We start from the raw sequence: 20,226 nt of genomic DNA on the forward strand, positions 1-20,226 counted from the left end.
ATGACTAGCGCGTCCGCCTTCGACCCAAACTCCACTTGGTCGTCTTATGGATCTTCTTCAACCTTTATCACATCAACTCCCACCTTTGCAACATTCACGACATCCGTACCCGCACATCAACACCACTCCTTTGTTCCAACATCCGCAACCACGAGTTGCATCTCCACAACAATCATGGCGACCGAACTTGGGCTATTCCAACCGCTTTCTCAGGAGTTACTAGACCAAATCTACGGCTATGTGCTTGACTCTGCTGAGATTGGGTGCCATGTTTCGTTCAAGAGTGCGCCTGGTCTGGTCATCCCATGGATGTCGTTCAACTCAGGCACCCTGAAGAACGTATCCAACCTCTCTATGGCGTCCAACACCATGCGCGACAGCTACGGCCAGCAACCGCATGATGTCGAGCGCATCCGCAAGAACCTCCATTTCACGCTCATTCTCGATCACAGCGTCGAAAGCTTCGACTGCATATTACCATTCAAACATCTGGACGCAGGCATACAGGCTTTGCCGTTCTACCATCTCCACATCTACGTCGAAATCCAGATCCCTAAGGGCCCTTTCCATGCCGATGTCTCCGAGCAGGAGAATGATGCCTTACTCAAGGAGAGGGCGAAGAAGTTTGCAACGGTCGTCTCGATGGTGGTAGAGACCTTCCCAGCCGCTCGCACAATCGATGTGGAGGTGAAGACACCCTCAAAGATGGCCCAGTTGACTGAGCTCGAGCGCGCGGCCTTTACACTCTGTGTCAACGCCACACTGATCGACAAGGCTCGCCAGCCAGCCAGTAGGCCACGCAAGGTCTACTTCCCAGGCTTTCCAGAGGTCACGGCGCCGGGGGCACAAGACCTTTCCCAAGTCGAGCAAGTCGAGAATAGTCGCGCCAGGCAGCTCCAAGAAAGTCTGCGTCCCAGATGAAGCCGGAGTGCTCACCCACAAAGGATCGAACCAACTCCTGGCCGGCTTGTTGTTGGATTACAAGCGCGCTGCAAAGTCTGGCCGCGTGGTTGCAGTCCTTCTTCCACTCACTCAAGGCAGCCTCGAGCGCAACGCCAAAGCCATTGAGCTGAGGGAGAACCAACAGATGGCGGCGAAGGCTGGCGGCTTCCTGGCGGATATTTGTGCGGACCTCGAGAAGCGGCAGGCGAGGAATCGCAGGAGGAAATTGGAGGAGAAGGATCGAAAGAGAGAAGCAGAGGAGAGGAAGAGGGAAAGGGAAGCGAAGGAGGAGAAGACCAGGGGTCTCTGTGCCCATGCGAGAGTCCTGCAGGAACGTGTGGCAAGGATCGAGAGCCGATTGCCGCAGGCACGAAACAAAGACACGGCTCTCAACTACAGCAAGCCGGATCTGGAGGGCGTGAACCCGAGCGGAACAATGACCGCCCACAACCAAGGCCGTCTGCTGTCGACGCCGGATCTGGAAGGCTTGGCTGCGACCAGGACAAAGACCACTCCCGCCCAAAACACTATGGCCTTGATGCAATCGAACACCAAGCACGACCGCCATGCACTGGGCGCTCGCCGGACCATCAAATGGCCCGACGGTGTGCACGCAAAGAATGGTCTAGGCGGCGGAAAGAGCTCCAATGGCAAGGACGGCGACTTGATCGACAGGGTCGCCGCGCGTCCTCCTCGAAGTCGGCACCAGGAGGGACAACGGCAAGCGTAAGGCAGAGACGTAAGATGGGAGCGACCAGCGTGTCAAGCGCTCGCGTACCGCAGACGACGCGTGCATCGAAGAGCACTTGGAGGGTATGGACGTTGATGAGAAGCACTTCGTGCAGGATGTCATGGCCCGACAACAGGCCTAGCCGGCGGACTGGGATGCGCATTCGGGCGAGCAGGGATTGGTGGTGGCCGAATTCGTTCAGACCAAGCTCCGAGGTCTCGAAAGTACGGCGGACGATTACACGGATATCGATGGTTTCGAGGCCGAGAGTACTGTAGAGGCCGCCTCGGGAGACGAGGACATGGTGGACGGAGACATCGAAAACGAAGACGAGTGAATTGAGTCCGAGTTGGCCGAGGGAGAAAAGATGGAGGCCGAGTTCACCGACCTCGAGCGCAAGCATGCCAAAGCCACGACAATCAAGCCATCGAAGCTCAAGCCCGCCGAGTCCAAATCCAAGCAGCCCGCCACAATTCCTCGCTACTTCGAGGGCCCCGGTCCGACGCTAGCCGAGGAGTGGCGCGAGAGGACCGCTGATCTCCCGTTCAACCTCGTCTACGGATGCAACCTGGGGCATTGGCGCACCATGTCGTCAGAGGAGGTACAGTTCTGGAGGGCCGCCTGGCGTCAAGACCATCCTGGAAATACTTTCTCGTGGAATGGAGAAGAGGAGAAGGCCAGGACATTGAGAGGGAGGTTGGCGGAGATGATGGGGTGGGAGGATGGAGGCGTGTGAGCAATGCTGATGGTGGGCGTGGAATGTTGAAGACAGGAGGGCGAGAACTATGGAATCACGCTGATGGGTACGACTGGCACGACGGGTTGAAAGCTGGCATGGGGTTTGATGATCATGATGTTCAGGAAAAGTGGGATGCTATGGCTGGAGAGATCATGCACTGCCAACTGCCTTCAGCCATGATAGCATAACGATTAAGAGCAGTGTTCCATAGCTTTGATACTATGCCCTGTCTTTATTATTTTTGCGAACTTCCCAAACAGGTCCCACAGAGCTACATGCTATGTCTTGCTTGCTTCCGCGTTCAGCTGCACGCATTCTCAGCTTTTCTAGAGACTCCAGGTACATATATTCGCCGATGGTCGCTCACTTGCTGCTACTTCTCAACCTCATACCTCCAGATGAATCTATACTCTACTTGAAAATATTATAATGAAGTCCTGCTTCTACTCCTGCCCCATACGGTGGAGTGGGGTCGACATTCACTTGCGCCAAGGCGAAGCTGCGGGTCCAAGCGCCCGCGCTCCTCCCTTTGTTTTGATCCCTCCCCGCTCTCATACTCTCCACATTACACACACACACACACACACACCACGTTCCTCGATCACTCTCGGATACCGCGACATCTCATCACGGCGAAACATTCCACCAACTCACCCATCACAGCAAGTCGTCATAGTCAAGCGCACCAGCAGCTCTTTACCCGCAAACATCAATGTTGCCATCACGCGCGACCACTATGAATACCACGGCCCCCACCACGCCTGAACACAACAACATCAGCGCAGCAGTCACGGCGCCCAACATGGACATCCCGGCGACCACTAACGGCAACCCGACATCCACCAACGACAATGAGGCGACCACCAAAGGCATCCCGGCGCTCGGTGCCCTTCAGCGCCTCCCGCAAGAGATGCGCGACGAGATCTACAGACTCTGCATCGTAAATGACCGCATCGCCGTTCGTCACGACCAGATCGGTGTGCAAATCATCCGCCACGCGCCTCTGGCCGCATGCTCCCGACAGCTCTACGACGAAGTGAATAAGGAAGCGGGCCGCCTAATCTATCACATCCCCCGTCACGAGGTCGTTGCCGTCCGGGACGAGATCAACAACTGCTACATCGCTCCGCCTGACGTCCTCGAGAACACCGTCAACACATGGCATGGCGTCACCAACGTTCTGGTCGAGATCATCGTTCCAATCTGTGAAGCACAACCATTCAGTGATGATGGCAGCCGCTCTCAGGTCTCGCTTCAACAAGAAAGGGTGGCTCTCGCCTACGCGTCATACTGGAGTCTGACGGAGCGCCCATTCCAGTGGTTGACGGACATGCTGTCGTTCCTTGACATCCAGAGGGCTGTGGTCAAGATCTCGGTTCCACATGAGATGTGGTGGAACTACCAGACGATCGACGAGCTCTTTGGAATCACCTACCAACACGAAAGTGTCTTTGATCGTGCGTCCTTCGGCGGCAACCAGCTGGTCAACGGAATCACCACTCTAGTTCCAGCCGAGGTAGTGGTGATCGAGGAGTCGCAGAAGAACATCGAGGCGTACCGCGGTCCGAGTCATCAGGATGGGGCGGTGTATCTGTAAGTCAATTGAAGCTCCATGATGTCGGAGCATATGCTAACCGCAATGTCCGTCCTGCCAGGCGAGACAAGCTCAAGGAGTTCCCGGTCGCTGAGGTGCTGGGTCAATGGCTGCCGCCGGAGAAGGCGGAGTTCTGGATGGGTGTGGTGAACGAGAAGGAGTCATGAGAGGACGAGTTTCGGCGGGAATGGACCGGGAGTAGGCAGAGAGGACCATAATTCAGGCTTGTGATGGCGGGAAACTTGCGCGGGCAAGCAGCGATGGGAGAGGCAGGTTGTGTATTGAGACCCCCAAGACATCGCAGGCGGACGCAGATGAGAACAGCTGAGGTGGTGATGGTTGAAATGAGTGAAAACAGACATTTTGTTGGTTGAAGCTATCTAAGAGCAAGAAAGAAGAGGAGCTAAATGAGCCCTCACGCCAAGACAAGCAGACAGAGTCACGTGCTTCAACTGTGATACATTGACACATTAGCAGTCACTTCGGCAACATGCTTTCAATGACATGCCGGGCAGCCGCGCTCTGCCAGTTTCATGTTTCTCCAAACTACCGTTCTTCCTTGTCTCATCCGTTCCATGGTTGACCCAGTCAGCTCGACTGTTGTGTGCAAAGTGCAGGAAATGGCGCCAGGGAGCCCAACATTGCTGCCAAAGAATTGCTGACGCGAGAACTGACATGTAGGGACCGCTCCTGGCATCTGCCCACACATGCCTTCTTGGTCCAACGTGGTCTTGCGAGTTGCTGGACTCCGGGAGTGCCGCCAAAGCCACATCCAGTGCAGTTGAGCTAGAGCTGATGATATTCATTGTATTGAAGAAGAAGTCTACTAGCTAAGGAAACAAAAGGAAGGCCTTTAAACCCGCAACGCTAAGTCATCTAGATCACACCCACCCCATCTCCACTCATCCAGTCTCTGACAATGACCACATCGCCGCAGTCAGAGTCTCGGAACCCTCACATATTAATAATCTTAGGACGCCACAATGCGGCTCTAAAATGCCTTGTGCTGTGCAACTGTGTCCTTCATGCCTGTCGTTCATGGAACCACAACATGGAGCCACAGACAAGTACTTTGTGATGCAGATGGGATTGTGATTTTACTGATCCGTCGCTGCTGCTCATTCCATGTGGCCAATTATCACATACATTGCCGGATCTGCCACTGTCTCCTGCTCTCTCCGGTTAAAGTGCCCGCCACTAGACGCGACTTCTCCTGCACACGCCCTACCACGACGTGAAGACGAATGTCACTACCAAATGAGACGGGCTGGGTCTCGCCCAGATGACTGGGCCCTGTCGCCTCCCTCATCGCTCTCAGCAGTGGCGCGCGGCGCGAACAACTCGGAGCGAGGATGTGCTGCCACACCGCGCGCCACCCATCTCGACACTGTCTCCCTAGCCGTCCGATCGAATACAACTCCGTTAGCAGACGACGCTTGCAACCTTCCCGAGAAGCATCTTCCACAAGAGCACGTGCAGACTTGAGAACCCATCCCCACCGCATAGGCGAGCGTATCTTCCTGTTCGAGGCCAGGCCGCAGCTACAGTGTTTGCTCTAGGACGCCTACATCCGCTTGGAGTGTGGTAAGGAGAGACAAGATCGGTGGGACATGGCAAACATTGCATAATCGCTCGTGGACTAATTGCTAATTTGTAACAAAGATGGAAGCGCGTCAGGCGTCATCCATGCCCAATGCGTAATGGCAGCTGTTCATGATCCTTCTATTGGTCTCGAAAGTACTCTTTTCCGGGAACATGAAGGCATATATTGGCTCTGGAACCGTTGATGCACAGTAACATTGCAACACCATCTATACGTCACAAGACCGACCTGTATAGACCCCCTTCCTCGACTACACGCTTTCGGGAGAATAGGATGGATGGATGTGGCTTTCGATAGCATTCTGAAGCCTTCTTGTCATCCGACAACGCACGTCGGATGATGAGGCGAGCCTGTTGAGAGCTACCTTGCGAAGTAGGCAGAGGTACGTCGACTGGAGGTCGTCCCTGTGTAGTATCGAGATGCGACCTTGCTAACGTACCAGACTGCGATGTGGCGTTGTGATTTGGCCACTACTCGCTCGACAACCAGCCAGACGCATCCGCGGGAATCGAGGATCAGACAAGGTGAGCATATACCGTTGGGAATGCAGGATGTGACATCTCCGGGGCCGCGTCAGGTTGGACGTCGGGTGAGGTCGAACTGGGAGAGCTGCTCTCGAAATCACATGTCATATGCTGACCTACGTTTCTCGAGCTTCCAGCCTTCCTTTCGAACCTCACCATAAAGAATCCGCCCGTTCAGAAACAAAGCCTTGTTTCGATAGCACCATAGCACCAAGCATCGCTTTAGATGACACGAACCAGCCAGGATACCCCGCCACTCACGCAGTAACTATACCAACGCAAGCCAGAACTGACCGCAATTGCACAGCAGTTCCAACATCGCTGCTATCAAAGAGTGACTTCTGCGCCTGCAGCCAGTTGTGCTCGAAGGCCCACACCAAGTTCTCCGCAGCGCAGCACAATGACACAACCCACCATGACCGTGGGCGAGCGGACCGAACTTCTGCAGTTCCTCAGCCGCGAGATGCCCATCGAGCTGGACGAGGACTACCTGGATCCGAAAGTCGTCGCCGTCATCGACCACAACCTACCCAGCGGGCTCGACTTCATCCATGGCATGTTCGCCTCCCTGCAGAAGCAGCCTGAAGAGTGCGCCATCTGCTACGACGACATGGTATCCCCTGCACACATTGCGAACGGCACAAACATCACCTTCTGCCCGAAGGACTGCCCGATTGGCAACAACAACTGCTGGCATCGATACCACAAGCGATGGATCCTGGCCGCCTACAAAGTGACGCAGAAGTCAGGCTACCACTATCCAACGGCTGATGAAGGAGAGCCAACCATGCACACTTGCCCGCTGGGATGTCAGTGGTTCATGTGGTCACGCGAGCTTGTCGACGCTGAGTTGGTGAAGGGCTGGATGTAGGAGCTCCAAAGAGGCGACTTCGACGGTGCACCAACTCAGATGATCAATATAATTCACGAGCAAGGGGCGATGCTGGCGTTTGAAGTGGCTTGCTTCGCCGCCTCAAGGTCGGAGCGGTGGAGAGAAGAGTTGGAGACGCCGTCGACCAAGCCTATCCTCGACATCACCGCTAACCACGGCTTCTTCCTAGGCCTGGACGAGTGGAAAACTCCAGCAGTCCAGGGGACCGGGCTGAGGTTCTGGGTCTGCCGCGACGCTCTGAACCTTCTGCAGAAGCTGTGGCCAGAGTTCTACGCCATGCAACAGAATCTTGAGATGGAAGGGTACTGGAAGCTTAAGTACGATGAAGACCAGGTGCGACAGTGGGACCAGGCGTATGGTGCGCTGCGGTGCGCTGGAAGCAAAGGCCTTGAGTGAGTTTGGGGTTCGTCGAGCAAATCAACGACTACAGACGGTGAACCCAGAGCGCGAAGCCTGATTGATTTGCGGTTACTGACATTCGCTATGGCTTCCAGCACAAGACTTCGAAGCAATATAAACGTACCGAAGCTACAAGAAGAGAAGAACGCAAGTGATAGTAGTTGGGTAATTACACAAGGAAGGGGATCTGGGACAGGATAGCGGATCAGTGTAGACGGAATGCAGAGCAAAAATCCAGCGTCGGACATGAAGAGCAGGCAGGGAGAGCGTGGCAGGTCTCGCGAGACAAATTTGATTTCCGAGATGACAATACATACATAGATCTTCGTCCTTCTGATAACTGCATTCTCCGTTCCGATAAACCACTTCCACCTCTTTCCTTTCATCACCCGTCCCGGGAGACTGCTAATGGAGGAGCAAGAATGCGTTCGAAAGATTGCTTGTGCATCTGCAGAGTAGCGCTGGCAATGCATGACACCGATGTTGTAGTCGCGGAGTTGGTATTGAACCGCGGCAGGACATCAACGTTCGCCACATGCTTGTCGCGCAATGCTCCATTCGGACGACTAGACCACGATCTTGGAGATTCCACGAAAGCGCAGCATGGCTAGAGGCTCAAGGGAAGCGCAGCATGACTAGGCTTTAATCCGCGGCATAGATTACGGCGGACGTTATAGTCTCGCTACATGATTACAAGAGCATCGTCCGGACTGTAGTCATCCGGCAGCTAGAAGTCCTCCAGCAGCTAGCAACCAGGAGCTCATTCTTTTGCGTGGAGAGCGCGCCTGCTTTACCATGCTGGATCCGCTGCAATGACACTGCGCCTGTGTTCTGCACCGCTATCAGCTTGTCGGTTGAGACCCTGAGCCCCCCCGGCCGGGGCAATGGTGGCGAGCATCCGAACGGCGATGTTGAACTCTTGCCGAAGTTGGCCATGGCAAGCAACCTTCTCAAACCTCGTGGACGGAGGTGACCGGCCTGAATGGCTGGCGGACGCTTGCCCGGTCCCCCGGGTCATCTCGATGGTGCGAGTAGATTGTAGGTCGTGCCGGTGGCAGCTGTTGTTAAACGACAGGTCTGGGCCAGAGATAGCCTGCTCAGCCGATTCGTCGGTGCACCCAGCGGAGAAGGAGGGAAGACATCTTATGTCATCCAGCTGTTGCCTGCAAGCCAAGTCCCCACTCTATGTCACCGCCCGTGCTAGAGCTGAATATAGGAAAGGGAGGTGATGCAGCACCATTGGTCTCGCACCGAGCATTCGACGGGTTCCCAGCTCAGGTCCCGCGACGCTGGGTTGAAGGATCAAACAATGAACATTGATCCAGACTCTCCGTCCCGCTGCAGCTGGTGGTTGGTCCTCTACGCAAGTTTGAAGTAGCATTGCAGCAACGAAGAGGGATCTTAACGGTGAGCCGAGAAGGAAGATATCTGCGATTGCAGGAAACAAATCGCCAGCACAGCAGCTTTTACTGGTGTAGTCTCCAGACGAGCCTGCGGTGCAATACCACACTCGGTCCGAGACGAGGAGCCGCAGGACACGCGCCAGCCTGATTTCTTGCTTAGGAAGCCACTAGGGATTGATTGGAGTTAAAGCATGGTCGCCTGGCATGCCGTCTGGAGTATCTGAACATTGTTCGCTTGTCGAAGGGCGAGATGTTACGGAAAACGTGGAACGCATTCTCCTTCGTCAATCTGGACAACTACCGCTCGCTCTTCAAAACCTTCCCTGTATATGTCGACAATCGATGGCTATACAACGCCCTCTCCGTTGACGGTGTCAGCTGCATGGCAACGTCTCCAACGTCCGCAGCTACGATCGTTTGCAGCATAGTTTCAGCTCTTAGATACACGTGTGAAGTGAGGTCTGACGGAAGCTGCCTGAGGATGGTGGATGTTGACACTTCCCTCTTCACGTGCAAACGCGCTAGTGAAACGTTAATCGTTTCGAGGTGCCTGCCTAATCCGTCCTTTGGTTTTCCACCTTCCAACCTTGACATCTGCACTGACAAACGCCACTCTGTGTACTGGTCGGCGATCCGCACCGGGACATGACAAGCGATATGCTGATCGATGGCGTACGTTCTGAATGCAATGAGAAGCTGAAATCTGTAGCAGATACCCAATACCACCTGCGAATCCAAGGTCCAAGGTGGAATTCTAAGCAACATCACTTCCTACCACTTCTCGGGCCGTATCGACCCAACTCACGCCATGCCTCGCACAATCAACACCCACATTCCACCACCAAGGGATGGCCGCAAGCCGACCGTCAATCTCCCCGCGCGTGCCGTCTCGATCTACCGCAAGGAGAGGCGCCTCCGTAAGGCTGAGCGCAGCATGAAAGCCCGCGAGACTGCAGCTGGTCCGGCAGCCAATAACCGCGCGCTGACGATTCGCGGTCACGATGCAGCGCTCCAGGCGATCGAGGCACGTGAGCGTGCGGCGAACTGGCGTGCATCTGCGCTGGGACATCGGGAGAGGGCGATGCAGATCATTGAGGCCGATGATCTGGAGTGGGAGAATGTGGAGGACGACAACGAGGTCGAAGGCGAGGATCAGGTCCGCGAGGGAGGCGAAGCCGACACCAACCAGCAGCAACCACCTACCACGGACGTCGCAGCTCGTGTTCCTGTCGGTCCCGTCGACTACTTCACGGCCGAGCCGACCAGGATCCTTCCCACCGCTCCTCTCTTGACCGCCGACCAGATCCAGTACGACCACCACAAGTACCTTCACGACCAGTTTGGCGTGGCACGCCCAAAGACGTACATCACGACCGTGGAGGAGGAGGTGGAGGAAAAGCCGTTCCCGACCCAGCCGACCGCAGGTGAGAATGAGGGCTCGTGAACGAGGGAGGGCTAGGAGATGACAGTCGAGGCAGTGTGAGTGTGGAGAGGAGATGGTTGGTGATGCGGTGTGAGCGCGGAGAGTCCGGAAGGCGGCATGATTCAGAAGTGCAGCAAGATGTACAAAGCATTTGCTCAGCAGCGCCTGCCCGCTGAGATGGAAAATTGCAGGCATAGGATGACTATGAAATGGGCTGAGCTGTGAGGGTTGCAATTGATTCTAGTATGAGCTCATATCAATGCATCAAAGGCAGTTGCTCAAAACCAACTGTATTTCTGTCTTTGTTCGATTGAAATTGTCCCACATTGTTATGCAGTCTCAGTCGGTATGCAAGTTGTGATTGCCGCTACTGTCTTGGGTTAGATGCTATATTACCGCTATCCATCGCATGAACAAAACGATAAATAGTTCATGTCTCCTTCCAGTATAGCTCATCTGAGAGCCATTTGCTCACAGCAGGCGTGTCTTTCGAGTTCTAGGTTCTGCATGTCCTACTATGTCTCTCCTTCGTATAATTACTCCAAAAACATGCGTATATCCGTTTCTACTTGCCTAGGGGCCACCGAGACTGAAAGTCGCCGGAGGCGAGGTGTCGGGATGGCGTTCGTCTTCACGTGCAAACGCGCTAGTCAAATTTCAATTCTTTTGGGCTTAGCGCCTTGTTTACCCTTTGTATCTTACCAGGCAATTTCATATTCTTCATACAAATTCCCACAACCGCCACTCCTTGCACTTGTCGTCCCTACAGCATACAGCAGGCTATGAGGTACGTTCATCGATGCTACGCGCGCTGAATGTATCGGGAAAGCTAACATTGGAAGCAGAAGCAAGAAACTGCACGCCTACCACAGGTGAAAACTCCGAAAATCACCTGAAGTACCCACGCAACCTTCACGACAGCCGACTACACCATGGCACGCGCATTCAAGTCCCGCCGCAACGCCCCCAAGAACCTTGAAGGCCAGCGTATCGACCTTGGTGAGCGTGAGAGCCGGGTTGTCGAGAGGGACCGTCGCCATGAGGCCGAAGAGGCCCAACTCTAGCAAGAGGAACAAGCGGCTGCGCGTGCTGCTGACCGAGATGGACGTGTGCTCTCTGTGCGCGGCATGAACGCCATGGCGCGTGCAGTGACGGCTCGTGAGAACGCTGGCAGCTTTCGGATGGCCGCGATTCTGGCGCGTAGGGCCGCTCTTACGGTTCATAAGGCGGATCACGAGGGCGAAGAGAGCCTCACGGAGGAGGAGAAGAAGATGGTGCAGCAGCAGGCTGACCGGGAGACCACGGAAGCTGCTGCTAAGGCTGCCAGGAGCATGCAGCCGAGTATCTCGAATCCTCCCGCCCTGACCAACTCGCGTACAACCACCAACAACGCCGCCACTCGCCCAGCGATCGATCCGCGCAACCCCTATAACGATCTTTACATGGCCAACAGACTCGAGAGGGAGGACAGATCAACGGGGACGTCACGAACAACAGCACAACAACCTCCTCTGCCCATCCGCGACCCCGGCACCATGCAGATGCCGCCCCCTGACCGCCCCCTCCGCCCGACTCCCACCGCCGCTGATCCCAACTACTTCACACCCTCCATCATGCGCAATGGCTCAGCCATGGTGCCACCACCACCTCCCACCCATCCGACACGACGGCGCCAGCAGCTCGTCGGGACTCGATCATGGCGCCCTCGCCAGCTCATGCCCCCGCAAATTTCCCACCACCGTCAGTTCCCGCCGCACCGTCACCAGTCTTCAAGGCGGGACAGGTGCAGTTCGCGATCAGCAAAGAGATCCGTGATCGGAAAGGCTACCTCCCTGCGCAGACTCGTCGGATCGAAGACGGACTGGATGATGGGAACGGAAAGAACAGTGGGGCGACATGTTGTTCCCTGATCAGATGGGGAAAGAGGAGCGCAAGGAGGGGGAGCGCCGAGTAAAGGACGATCAGCGCCGACAGAGGCAGGAGGATGAGGAGGAGGAGGCGCAGCGCCCGAAAAAGCGTGCGAGGAGGTCGGGATGATGAGGAGTGATTGTGACGGATACGGATGAGTATGATTGGATCAGGAATGGGTACTTGAGCGTGGACTGGGGTATGAACATGAGCATGGGAGCTGGATGCACGAGCGAGACATCCAAAAGGGTCATCATACGGTGAAACATTGTGAGGATTGGCTGTGCTTTGGAAATATTCAAGTTGTTGAGAGCGTTGTATTCGGCCTGCGACTCTTGTAAAGATAGCAATGCGATACAACTGACCTTTAACCTCCTTGTTCTCAATGTCTCTAATCATTCTTCCTCGCATCAGTGCATCTTCCTCCGCTTCTTGCGAGGTCAACATCGAAAAGGTCTTGCCTTCTCATTTGTTATGGCTGTCTGCCAAAGGCAGCAGAACCCTCCCCTTTCCAATCCCTGCGGCCTCCTCAATGTCATTCCACATCAAAATGTCTCCAGAATTGCTTGATCTGAAGAGCATGGTACTCACTGCTCTGCAGATGCCTCGTCTGAATTTGAAAGGTACCACCGTGTAGGTGGCAGTATGATTTCTTCATCTTTTCCGTCCGTACTGCTACCGAACACCTGCCCGCGTGTCCGACTGCGAGGCGATCTGTACCGTCCCTCGCTTGAGCGGGTGTATCCAGAATTTTGGGCAGCCAGAGCGAAAGTGCCTAGTATGGCGAGCCCAGGTTGGTCTTCTCAGGTGCAGGAGGCGACGGGCAGCCTAGGACAGTGAGGAAGGAACTTCTGGTGGTACTCGTAAGCTGGATGTTGATGGCTGAGGAGACACCCGGTGAGTTGCCATGGACAAGCCTTTGCCCTTGGAGCTGGTCCTCTGTGTTCGATGTTGTTGCGTTGCGTGAGGCACGCTCTTGTAGCGAGATCAGACAACACCCCACCAAAGATAAGGCTTCTGTCTGCCTTCCGGGATCTCTTCCAGCCAGTCGTCATGCTGGGATTGGGAGTAAGCTTCTCAGACGATGGTGCTGCCGCCACAAACACCCTTCACCTACCGTCTTGGGCGGCGCTCCGTTGTGAGGCGGTCGTACCAGAACGCACCTGTGTTAGCCGCGGTGCCAGCGACTCAATACCTTCCCTCCTGATGGCTCAATCGGCGTCTCGTACGAGGTGAGCGTGCGCTCTTCATGTTTATGTTCTTCCTCCTTGCTCTCGCCGCACCAAGTTATTCAAAAGCCGTCACAGTTGGTACATGGGCCGGGCAAGGACAATTTTACGAATCCCAAGAGATTAATAGGATGTCCGTCGCGCTTCGTAGGGATCGTGCTCATATCCTGGACTCCCCCTTTTCGTCAATGGCGGGCATGGACAAACGACGTGGAGCTCCGCACGCGCTCGGGGTCGCAAACAACTGAGCAACAACGCGTCAAAGCACTCAAATACGGGACTGAGGAGGCGGCGACGACGAGTTGAGCAGCACAGAGATGACGAAGACGATGGAAATGATGAAGACATTGATGGCGGAGCTATATAATCTCGAGCGGATGTAGGCACCCTCACCTGCTACTACTCATCAAAAAGGAGTAGCAGTGTGATGAGGTCGCCACAGTGTTCCAGCACATTCATCAATATTGACATCACCAGGGCTTGCCAACCTGGTGAACCTGCCTGCAAGCCGTAGAGTGTCCGGGGTGCTATCGAAGCTCAAGTTCAGGTTGGATGTCGGTGGTAGTCATTGGAGAAGAAAGGAAGAGGAAGTAGAGTGGGAGAGGAGCTAGGTTTTGTGCTTGCTAGCGCCATCATGGTGAGGGTGGAGGAGTAATGAGGGCAGTGCATGGGCCAGTTTGGTCGAGCGACGACGTCAAAGGAAGTTGGGAGAAGGTCAGATGCTGATGGTGGAATGAAGATGGGCTCTCAAGCAACAACAAGTTTCGTTCCGTCGACGTTGTGGCTTGCTCCTGCAATGAACAAGTCCATCTCAGTCGTCTAGCCCATTGACACCATCCGGCTACCAGCCATCCATAGCCGTGGTGTCCTCTTCGACGTTCAGAACCTTCTCCTCTGACCGCCGGCGTGAGTCCAGGCAAACAACCGCCATGGAAGACCAGCTAGATCGCCACTCCCGGGAGTTCAGCCTCCTGCGCCAGAAGAAGGAAGCCTGTCCATCGACACACACCGGATTAGCACCGTCGGCATGCTCTTCGTTTCCACGATTTCGCTTTCCATCCTGCCCGTGCCATTACTGAAGACAGCCCAGCGTTTGACCGCCGTCAACCCACACAGATCTCCAGCGACCAAATCCTTCCCGACCTCGCGTTGCCGAGCTCGACTCAGCAGGAGCCGGACGGTCTATTGATTCCAGCCGGCTCGAAGTAAAAGCATTGGAGCAAATGCGGACAGTAACAGCCTGGCTGTGCACCCGCATCTCGCCATGCGCATCTCCAGCGCGGATCAACCGTCTCGCAGTCTGGCCAGAGGTCTCGTCTTTACTTTTGGACTTTGAGCTTGACAAAAAGCTGCGAACATGAAACATTAAAGAACAGCAAAAAACAACAGTCACCCACGGATAAGTATTAGGATCAGTTCAAGCTTGGGACAAGCTCTTACGGCATGCCGGAGTCTCAGACCTCGTCATCCAGTGCAGTGTTCGAGCGCCCTGCTATACCACGCAGCGAATCAGCCTGAGGTTGAGAGATCACGCGGACCGCAAACGTCATGTCACGGCCGGTTCCGCTCCCTCAGCCGGTATTTGGGCCTGGAAGTTTCAACAGAGTGCGGCACAATATATGTCTGGTGCTTTGCGACGGCGTCGTGTCATACGCCTTCCACCATCATCCACCATCAGCAATCCAGCCCCGAGCGCCCAGAGACTCCCATATGACTCTGCTCTTGCTCGGAGCTACATACTGCCACAATGTGCTGACAGATTACCACATTCGAGGCGACGTATACTAGGCTTTTCTTCTCGGATCCTCAGCGGTGGCTGTAACTGAGCTCTGTGAAAGCAGTACCCTTTGCGTCGATGCCATACCGCCGCAGACCATGGCCTTGATCTCCAGCTTACCATTGAGCCATAGTTCGTAGTCCCCGGAGCGGTATCTCCACCTCTATCAATGGTTACCTGCCTGCCAAGCATAGCTGGACGGAGAGGTGAGGTCTGGGGCAGAGGCCGATGTCGGGTGGAGAACATTCACTTGACAGAGTTTTGGCCCCAACACCAACCACCGATCTGGGCTCCGCCAATGATTTGTCCGAAATGCTGCGCATGCTTACCCCCGCGACATGCTTACCAACCAAAGCTGAGAGAGCGTTATACGAAAGTGTTCAAGAGCTTGCGAGCTCCAGGCAACCAAACAATAACAGGACACTGCCCCCAAGACGAGTCGAAAGGACGAACTCTTCGCACACTACATTAACCCTGGCGAGAGCATCTAAGCACTCCCGCCATTATGTCGATCTCAGCCTGCTGCGTCAAAGGTTTCGAATGGGATGGCACGCCTGAGGGCAGGATCATCGCTTATCCAACCGCCAGCAACCAAGCGTATGTCGCCGGCTCGAATGACAACGCCGCAGTGATGCTCATCCCGGACCTTTTCGGCTGGAGGTACCCCAACATCCGCCTGCTGGCCGATCATCTCGCTCGAGAAGTGGAGGCGACGGTATATGTGCCCGACTTGTACGTCCAGCTCATTTCATTCCATGCCCAGCTGCGCCGGACCAACTGCTGACTGCTCTCCAGCTTCAACGGCGAGACCCTCAACTATGACGCCCTAGAGCGCACAGCGTTCGACGAAATCGACCTCCACGGCTTCGTCTCTCGCCACTCCCGCGAGATCCGCGAGCCCGAGATCCTGGCCTGCGCCCGCAAGCTTCGCGCCGAATACAGCAAATTCGGCGCCATCGGGTACTGCTACGGCGGCTGGGCCGTCTTCCGTCTCGCCGCTGCGGAGCACAAAGAGCTGGTCGACTGCGTGATTGCTGGACATCCCAGTTTGCTGACCAAAGACGACATTGACCATGCTGCGGCGCCAGTGCAGATCCAGGCGCCCGAGATCGATGCGGCGTACACTGCAGAGTTGAAAGAGCACACTTTCAAGACGTTGCAGGCAAATGGGGTTATGTTCGACTACCAGTATTTCCCGGGTGTGGAGCATGCGTGTTTGACACGGGGCTCGCCGAAGATCGAGAGGGAGAGAGATGCCATGGCGAGAGGCAAGAATGCGGCGGTCGCTTGGTTCAGGCAGTTCCTGAAGGCGGAGTGAGTCGGGTATCTCCACGTGGGCTGGCGGATGGTCCTTTGTACGATCTTCTGCCAGTCGGAACGGGATTGTGTTGCGTTGGTCTTGGAAACAAAGGTATGGCAAACATTGCGCCTCGCTGAGAGGTCGTCTACTGCATCCAGGTTGCAGGATTCTTATACTGTCGATGTCAACACACGCTCGTATTACTCGCGATTCTCGATTGTATACTTCAACAGAGCACGTTACGGACCTTCTGATTCCGCGCTATATTGCTCGCGAGGAGCTGTGCAGCAGCGTTTTCGCACGCAGTCGAGATTCGAGCACGTGATAATGCGCTAGTAAGTGAATCGCGTTCGGCCAACCGAGCCACAACCCACCGTCCAAACTCGGACTTCTATACATTCCACCAAACCTGCCACTCCCTATAGATCACGCCCTGTACCCGGTCGCACGAGCACTCCGACAGAAGCAGACACACCGCGTCGTCCTCATCTCAACATCAAGACTCGTGAGTAATCGCTACTCAGAACAAGCGCATGCAAATACCACCTGAATTTCTCGCTGACAAGTCGCCTGACAGCCCACTTCGACAACAACCACCATGTCCAACAAGACTCTCTTCACCGGCACCCAATCCGAACAAAACACCAAAGCCGCAGACGAGCTCCTCGCAATCACGACAAGCTTGCAGAACATGACCCTCAAGGAGAAGGACGCAAGGCTCTCAGGTCCGATCGCACCCGCCGACGCCACCTCCCTCGCCTCAATCAACGACTTGTTGCAGGCAGAGAGTGTCGACATCAGCAAGCGTGAAGAAGCCATCGAGAGCCAGGAGCAAGCTGTGAGCGAGCGCGGGAAGGAGCTCGACGAGCGGGAGAAGGAACTGATCAAGCGCGAGCTGGACTTCATCGAGCGGGAAGAGGACCCTGTGAAGTACTTATCATGTGGAGCCTCTCCCAAGAAGGCTGCAAAGACATCCTGCTGGGCCTGCGAGCCGGAGTCGCGAGCTTCGCTCTGGATCTGCTGTACATGACGGAGGGTGACCTTCCGGGCTACAAAGAGACGGTGGCTGCCAACGTCAAAGAGATGCGCCAGTACGCCGCTTTCAAAGACGTGATCGACGAAGCTGTGGAGGACCGCGAGGGAGGCGTGAACATTGCTGAGGTCAAGAGTGAAGCTCAGAAGCTCAAGGTCCGTAAGCTTAGGGAGGATTGTCGCAAGTGCGGGGGGACGAAGAAGGTGATTTCGTATTACAAGGCCAAAAGGCTTGCCCCTGTCTCCAACAGCAAAGCTTTACTGGCGCAGAGGGGGGTCGCTCAGAGCGGGACGGAGACTCTGAGATGGGGTGACGGGTGGCGAGGCGGTCTAGAGACCTGGTGGCAGGGCCAATGTGCAGGGAACGACGCTTGACAAAGACATGGTTCTGGGACGAACAGACAAAGGGCACGTTTGCTGGAACCATCCCAGGAGAATGCATTTTCATGCCATCGTGCAGTGGAGATCAGGAGGGCGGGCAGGACCTGGCTGCTGAGGAGGTTCAGGAAGGATGAGCTTCTCCTGGATCGAAAAGGGGGCACGTCGATGGTTGTGGGCATGAGAGGCGATTGTCGAGCAAGAGAAGCTTGGTGTCAAGACTAGTTGGTCCTGCGAAGATGTGGGGTGGAAGAAGGCAGCGGGTAAGCAGAGACATGGTGGCAAGGTGAGCTTCTCGAAAAATCGATGAGGCGGCATGAGAATGGTTGTAAGCACGTCAGGTTACCTCGAAGTAGGAGAAGCGTACGTGTTCTTCTCCAATACCAATGCAAGGTTCTACATCACAAGGTCTTACCCCATGCTGTACTGTGCTTCCCCATGTCTCACTGGCATGGCCTTCTTTGCGCTTCGAGACCTTCCCAGTCTGCTACGATCTCATCTGCAATGTCTCAGCAAATGGATCTAAGCGTAGTATGCAGTGCATGACGTTGTCGAGACGAAGGGATGCAGCAACGACAAACAAAGGAACTGCTTGCTTGGGTTTGCTTTGTCCTGGGGTATGGTCTCTTGACATCGACGTCCATTTCTAGGGCACTGTCTCCCTTTAACTGGAACGAATGTTATACTCTTCCTCGTGCACGAATATCATATCCAACGATACAGCCCACCATCCGCACGGTCAGCCAAACGAACACGACGAAGTCGCTTTCGATGCGCAGGAACACAAGGGTGGCGAGGGTGCGGCTGACGGTCAGTCGAGCGCGGATCACGCTGAAGACGAAGACAACGACGTGGCCTTGCCCTTGTCGTCCTTTGAAGCGTTCGACATGATCCCAGAAGCTTGGCGCGCCGTGGTCGCCACGTACATGATGTACTCTGTGATCCGTGCGTTCGTTAGAGGTATCATGCAGTTCGAGGGACCCGATATTGGGTGGTACGATCAGCGCAATCCAGAAGGGGAGTGCGGCGGAGAGGATTCAGGCAGTCAGAGAGGAGATGGAGAGCAGGATGTTGAGGGAGGGCAGAATGATGGGAGCAGTCAGGAGGAGGGAGGGTTGCGTGATGGCGAGGTGGGTGCTGAGAGCAACCAGGACGATGAAAGCAGTCAACGTGGCGAGATCGGGCGTGGCGGACGCGAAAACATCGACAACGGCGACCACATCAACAACGAAAGTCGCCAGGGGACAGCAGCACATCAGGGGGAGAGCTCATCCTCCCTCGCTCAAACTCACAGCCAGGACGATGACGGTTCAAGCCATCAGCAGTCTCCAAGCGGCTCAAACACCACCAATTCCATCACCGAACTCCCAAGGTGGCTGCCCATCGACTGTATGGAGAAGTTCGGCCCTGACGCTCAGTACACCGTGATGACTACCTCCGGTGAGCAGTTCACATTCAAAGGCACCGGCGGCTTCATCCCACCATCTGCGGAATATCCAGACCTGAGTGCTCTGTCCGATAACCCAATACCTCAGGACCCTCTGCAGGCTCGGCTTCAGGCGGCCTCGGATGCGAATAATGCTCGGCTGGAATTAGAGGACCAGGCAGCTCAGGCGCCAGAACCAAACTCGCGCAGAGCGCGTCGTCGCCGGCTCGTGGCCATACTGGCGCATGTCATGGATGAGTACGAGGTCTTTGTGAGAGGAGGGTGAGCTGCGTGTTTCTGCACATCCCACCAAAGACTTGGCTTGGGATGATGAGTTGATCAAGGCGGAAGTCACGGGGCATGTTGCGTGTGGTACGATGTTTGATGGCAAAGTTTTGTGCGGGCATACAAGAGGTCTCTGGATGACATGAACGGATGGAAGAGACACGCCGACGACGGCTCTACCGTCGGCGGCTGTACCTGTGTACCTTAATCTTCTCCAGGACTGAACCATTCCTGCAATCACGCCTTGCTTTGGCTTCTCTTTCTTGCATTTTTGCTTTCCCGCTTTCCCATCGACGGCATAAGTCGGAGCAAGTCCAGCTCTACGTGAAAATGACCCCCCTAATGCTGCTCTTTCCAATGCTTGCGTTGGCGACGAAAGGCTGCTGATGCTTCTGTTCGGGAAGCTGATGGACGTGATGACCGTCCTTTGCCCGGACTTCATTGCAATGGTTGTGGTAGTGTCCTCTACGCAAAGCGCTCCGTCATTAGTCCATTGCATGGCCACTGGGGTGCTATATAACCATTCCATACTTCGATCCACGACCATCTAAGCATCTTCCGTCGTCTACAGACTTGAAGGTCCGGACGGGTGTACGTAAACACAACACCGACACTGCAACTCACATTATTGTTTTGGAATCA

The 20,226-nt window shown here is 55.3% G+C and overlaps 9 protein-coding genes across 9 annotated transcripts; all 9 read left to right on the forward strand.

Moving 5' to 3' along the window:
* Nucleotides 1-174: 174 nt before the first annotated feature.
* Nucleotides 175-1,672, forward strand: LTR77_001955 (uncharacterized protein; the record flags this gene model as incomplete). Its single annotated transcript, XM_064799214.1, has 2 exons — nt 175-790; nt 882-1,672. 2 exons carry the CDS (start codon nt 175-177, stop codon nt 1,670-1,672), a joined length of 1,407 nt encoding a protein of 468 aa, XP_064661969.1.
* A 367-nt stretch (nt 1,673-2,039) lies between these two features.
* LTR77_001956 (uncharacterized protein) lies at nt 2,040-2,408 on the forward strand (the record flags this gene model as incomplete). The annotated part of the gene is made up of 1 exon (XM_064799215.1): nt 2,040-2,408. The coding sequence occupies one exon, from the start codon at nt 2,040-2,042 to the stop codon at nt 2,406-2,408; it is 369 nt and encodes a 122-aa protein (XP_064661970.1).
* A 739-nt stretch (nt 2,409-3,147) lies between these two features.
* LTR77_001957 (uncharacterized protein) lies at nt 3,148-4,172 on the forward strand (the record flags this gene model as incomplete). Its single annotated transcript, XM_064799216.1, has 2 exons — nt 3,148-4,004; nt 4,067-4,172. 2 exons carry the CDS (start codon nt 3,148-3,150, stop codon nt 4,170-4,172), a joined length of 963 nt encoding a protein of 320 aa, XP_064661971.1.
* Nucleotides 4,173-6,547: 2,375 nt separating this feature from the next.
* Nucleotides 6,548-7,420, forward strand: LTR77_001958 (uncharacterized protein; the record flags this gene model as incomplete). Its single annotated transcript, XM_064799217.1, has 2 exons — nt 6,548-6,999; nt 7,111-7,420. The coding sequence occupies 2 exons, from the start codon at nt 6,548-6,550 to the stop codon at nt 7,418-7,420; spliced, it is 762 nt and encodes a 253-aa protein (XP_064661972.1).
* A 2,214-nt stretch (nt 7,421-9,634) lies between these two features.
* LTR77_001959 (uncharacterized protein) lies at nt 9,635-10,270 on the forward strand (the record flags this gene model as incomplete). Its single annotated transcript, XM_064799218.1, has 1 exon — nt 9,635-10,270. One exon carries the CDS (start codon nt 9,635-9,637, stop codon nt 10,268-10,270), a length of 636 nt encoding a protein of 211 aa, XP_064661973.1.
* A 911-nt stretch (nt 10,271-11,181) lies between these two features.
* LTR77_001960 (uncharacterized protein) lies at nt 11,182-12,159 on the forward strand (the record flags this gene model as incomplete). Its single annotated transcript, XM_064799219.1, has 2 exons — nt 11,182-11,254; nt 11,318-12,159. 2 exons carry the CDS (start codon nt 11,182-11,184, stop codon nt 12,157-12,159), a joined length of 915 nt encoding a protein of 304 aa, XP_064661974.1.
* A 3,509-nt stretch (nt 12,160-15,668) lies between these two features.
* On the forward strand, nt 15,669-16,481 carry LTR77_001961 (uncharacterized protein; the record flags this gene model as incomplete). Its single annotated transcript, XM_064799220.1, has 2 exons — nt 15,669-15,895; nt 15,959-16,481. 2 exons carry the CDS (start codon nt 15,669-15,671, stop codon nt 16,479-16,481), a joined length of 750 nt encoding a protein of 249 aa, XP_064661975.1.
* A 580-nt stretch (nt 16,482-17,061) lies between these two features.
* LTR77_001962 (uncharacterized protein) lies at nt 17,062-17,870 on the forward strand (the record flags this gene model as incomplete). Its single annotated transcript, XM_064799221.1, is given in 2 exon segments — nt 17,062-17,393; nt 17,411-17,870. 2 exon segments carry the CDS (start codon nt 17,062-17,064, stop codon nt 17,868-17,870), a joined length of 792 nt encoding a protein of 263 aa, XP_064661976.1.
* A 680-nt stretch (nt 17,871-18,550) lies between these two features.
* On the forward strand, nt 18,551-19,585 carry LTR77_001963 (uncharacterized protein; the record flags this gene model as incomplete). The annotated part of the gene is made up of 1 exon (XM_064799222.1): nt 18,551-19,585. One exon carries the CDS (start codon nt 18,551-18,553, stop codon nt 19,583-19,585), a length of 1,035 nt encoding a protein of 344 aa, XP_064661977.1.
* Between the last annotated feature and the right edge of the window lie 641 nt (nt 19,586-20,226).

Source organism: Saxophila tyrrhenica (assembly GCF_035928015.1).
Source record: "Saxophila tyrrhenica strain CCFEE 5935 chromosome Unknown scaffold_3, whole genome shotgun sequence".
Classification (NCBI taxonomy): domain Eukaryota; kingdom Fungi; phylum Ascomycota; class Dothideomycetes; order Mycosphaerellales; family Extremaceae; genus Saxophila; species Saxophila tyrrhenica.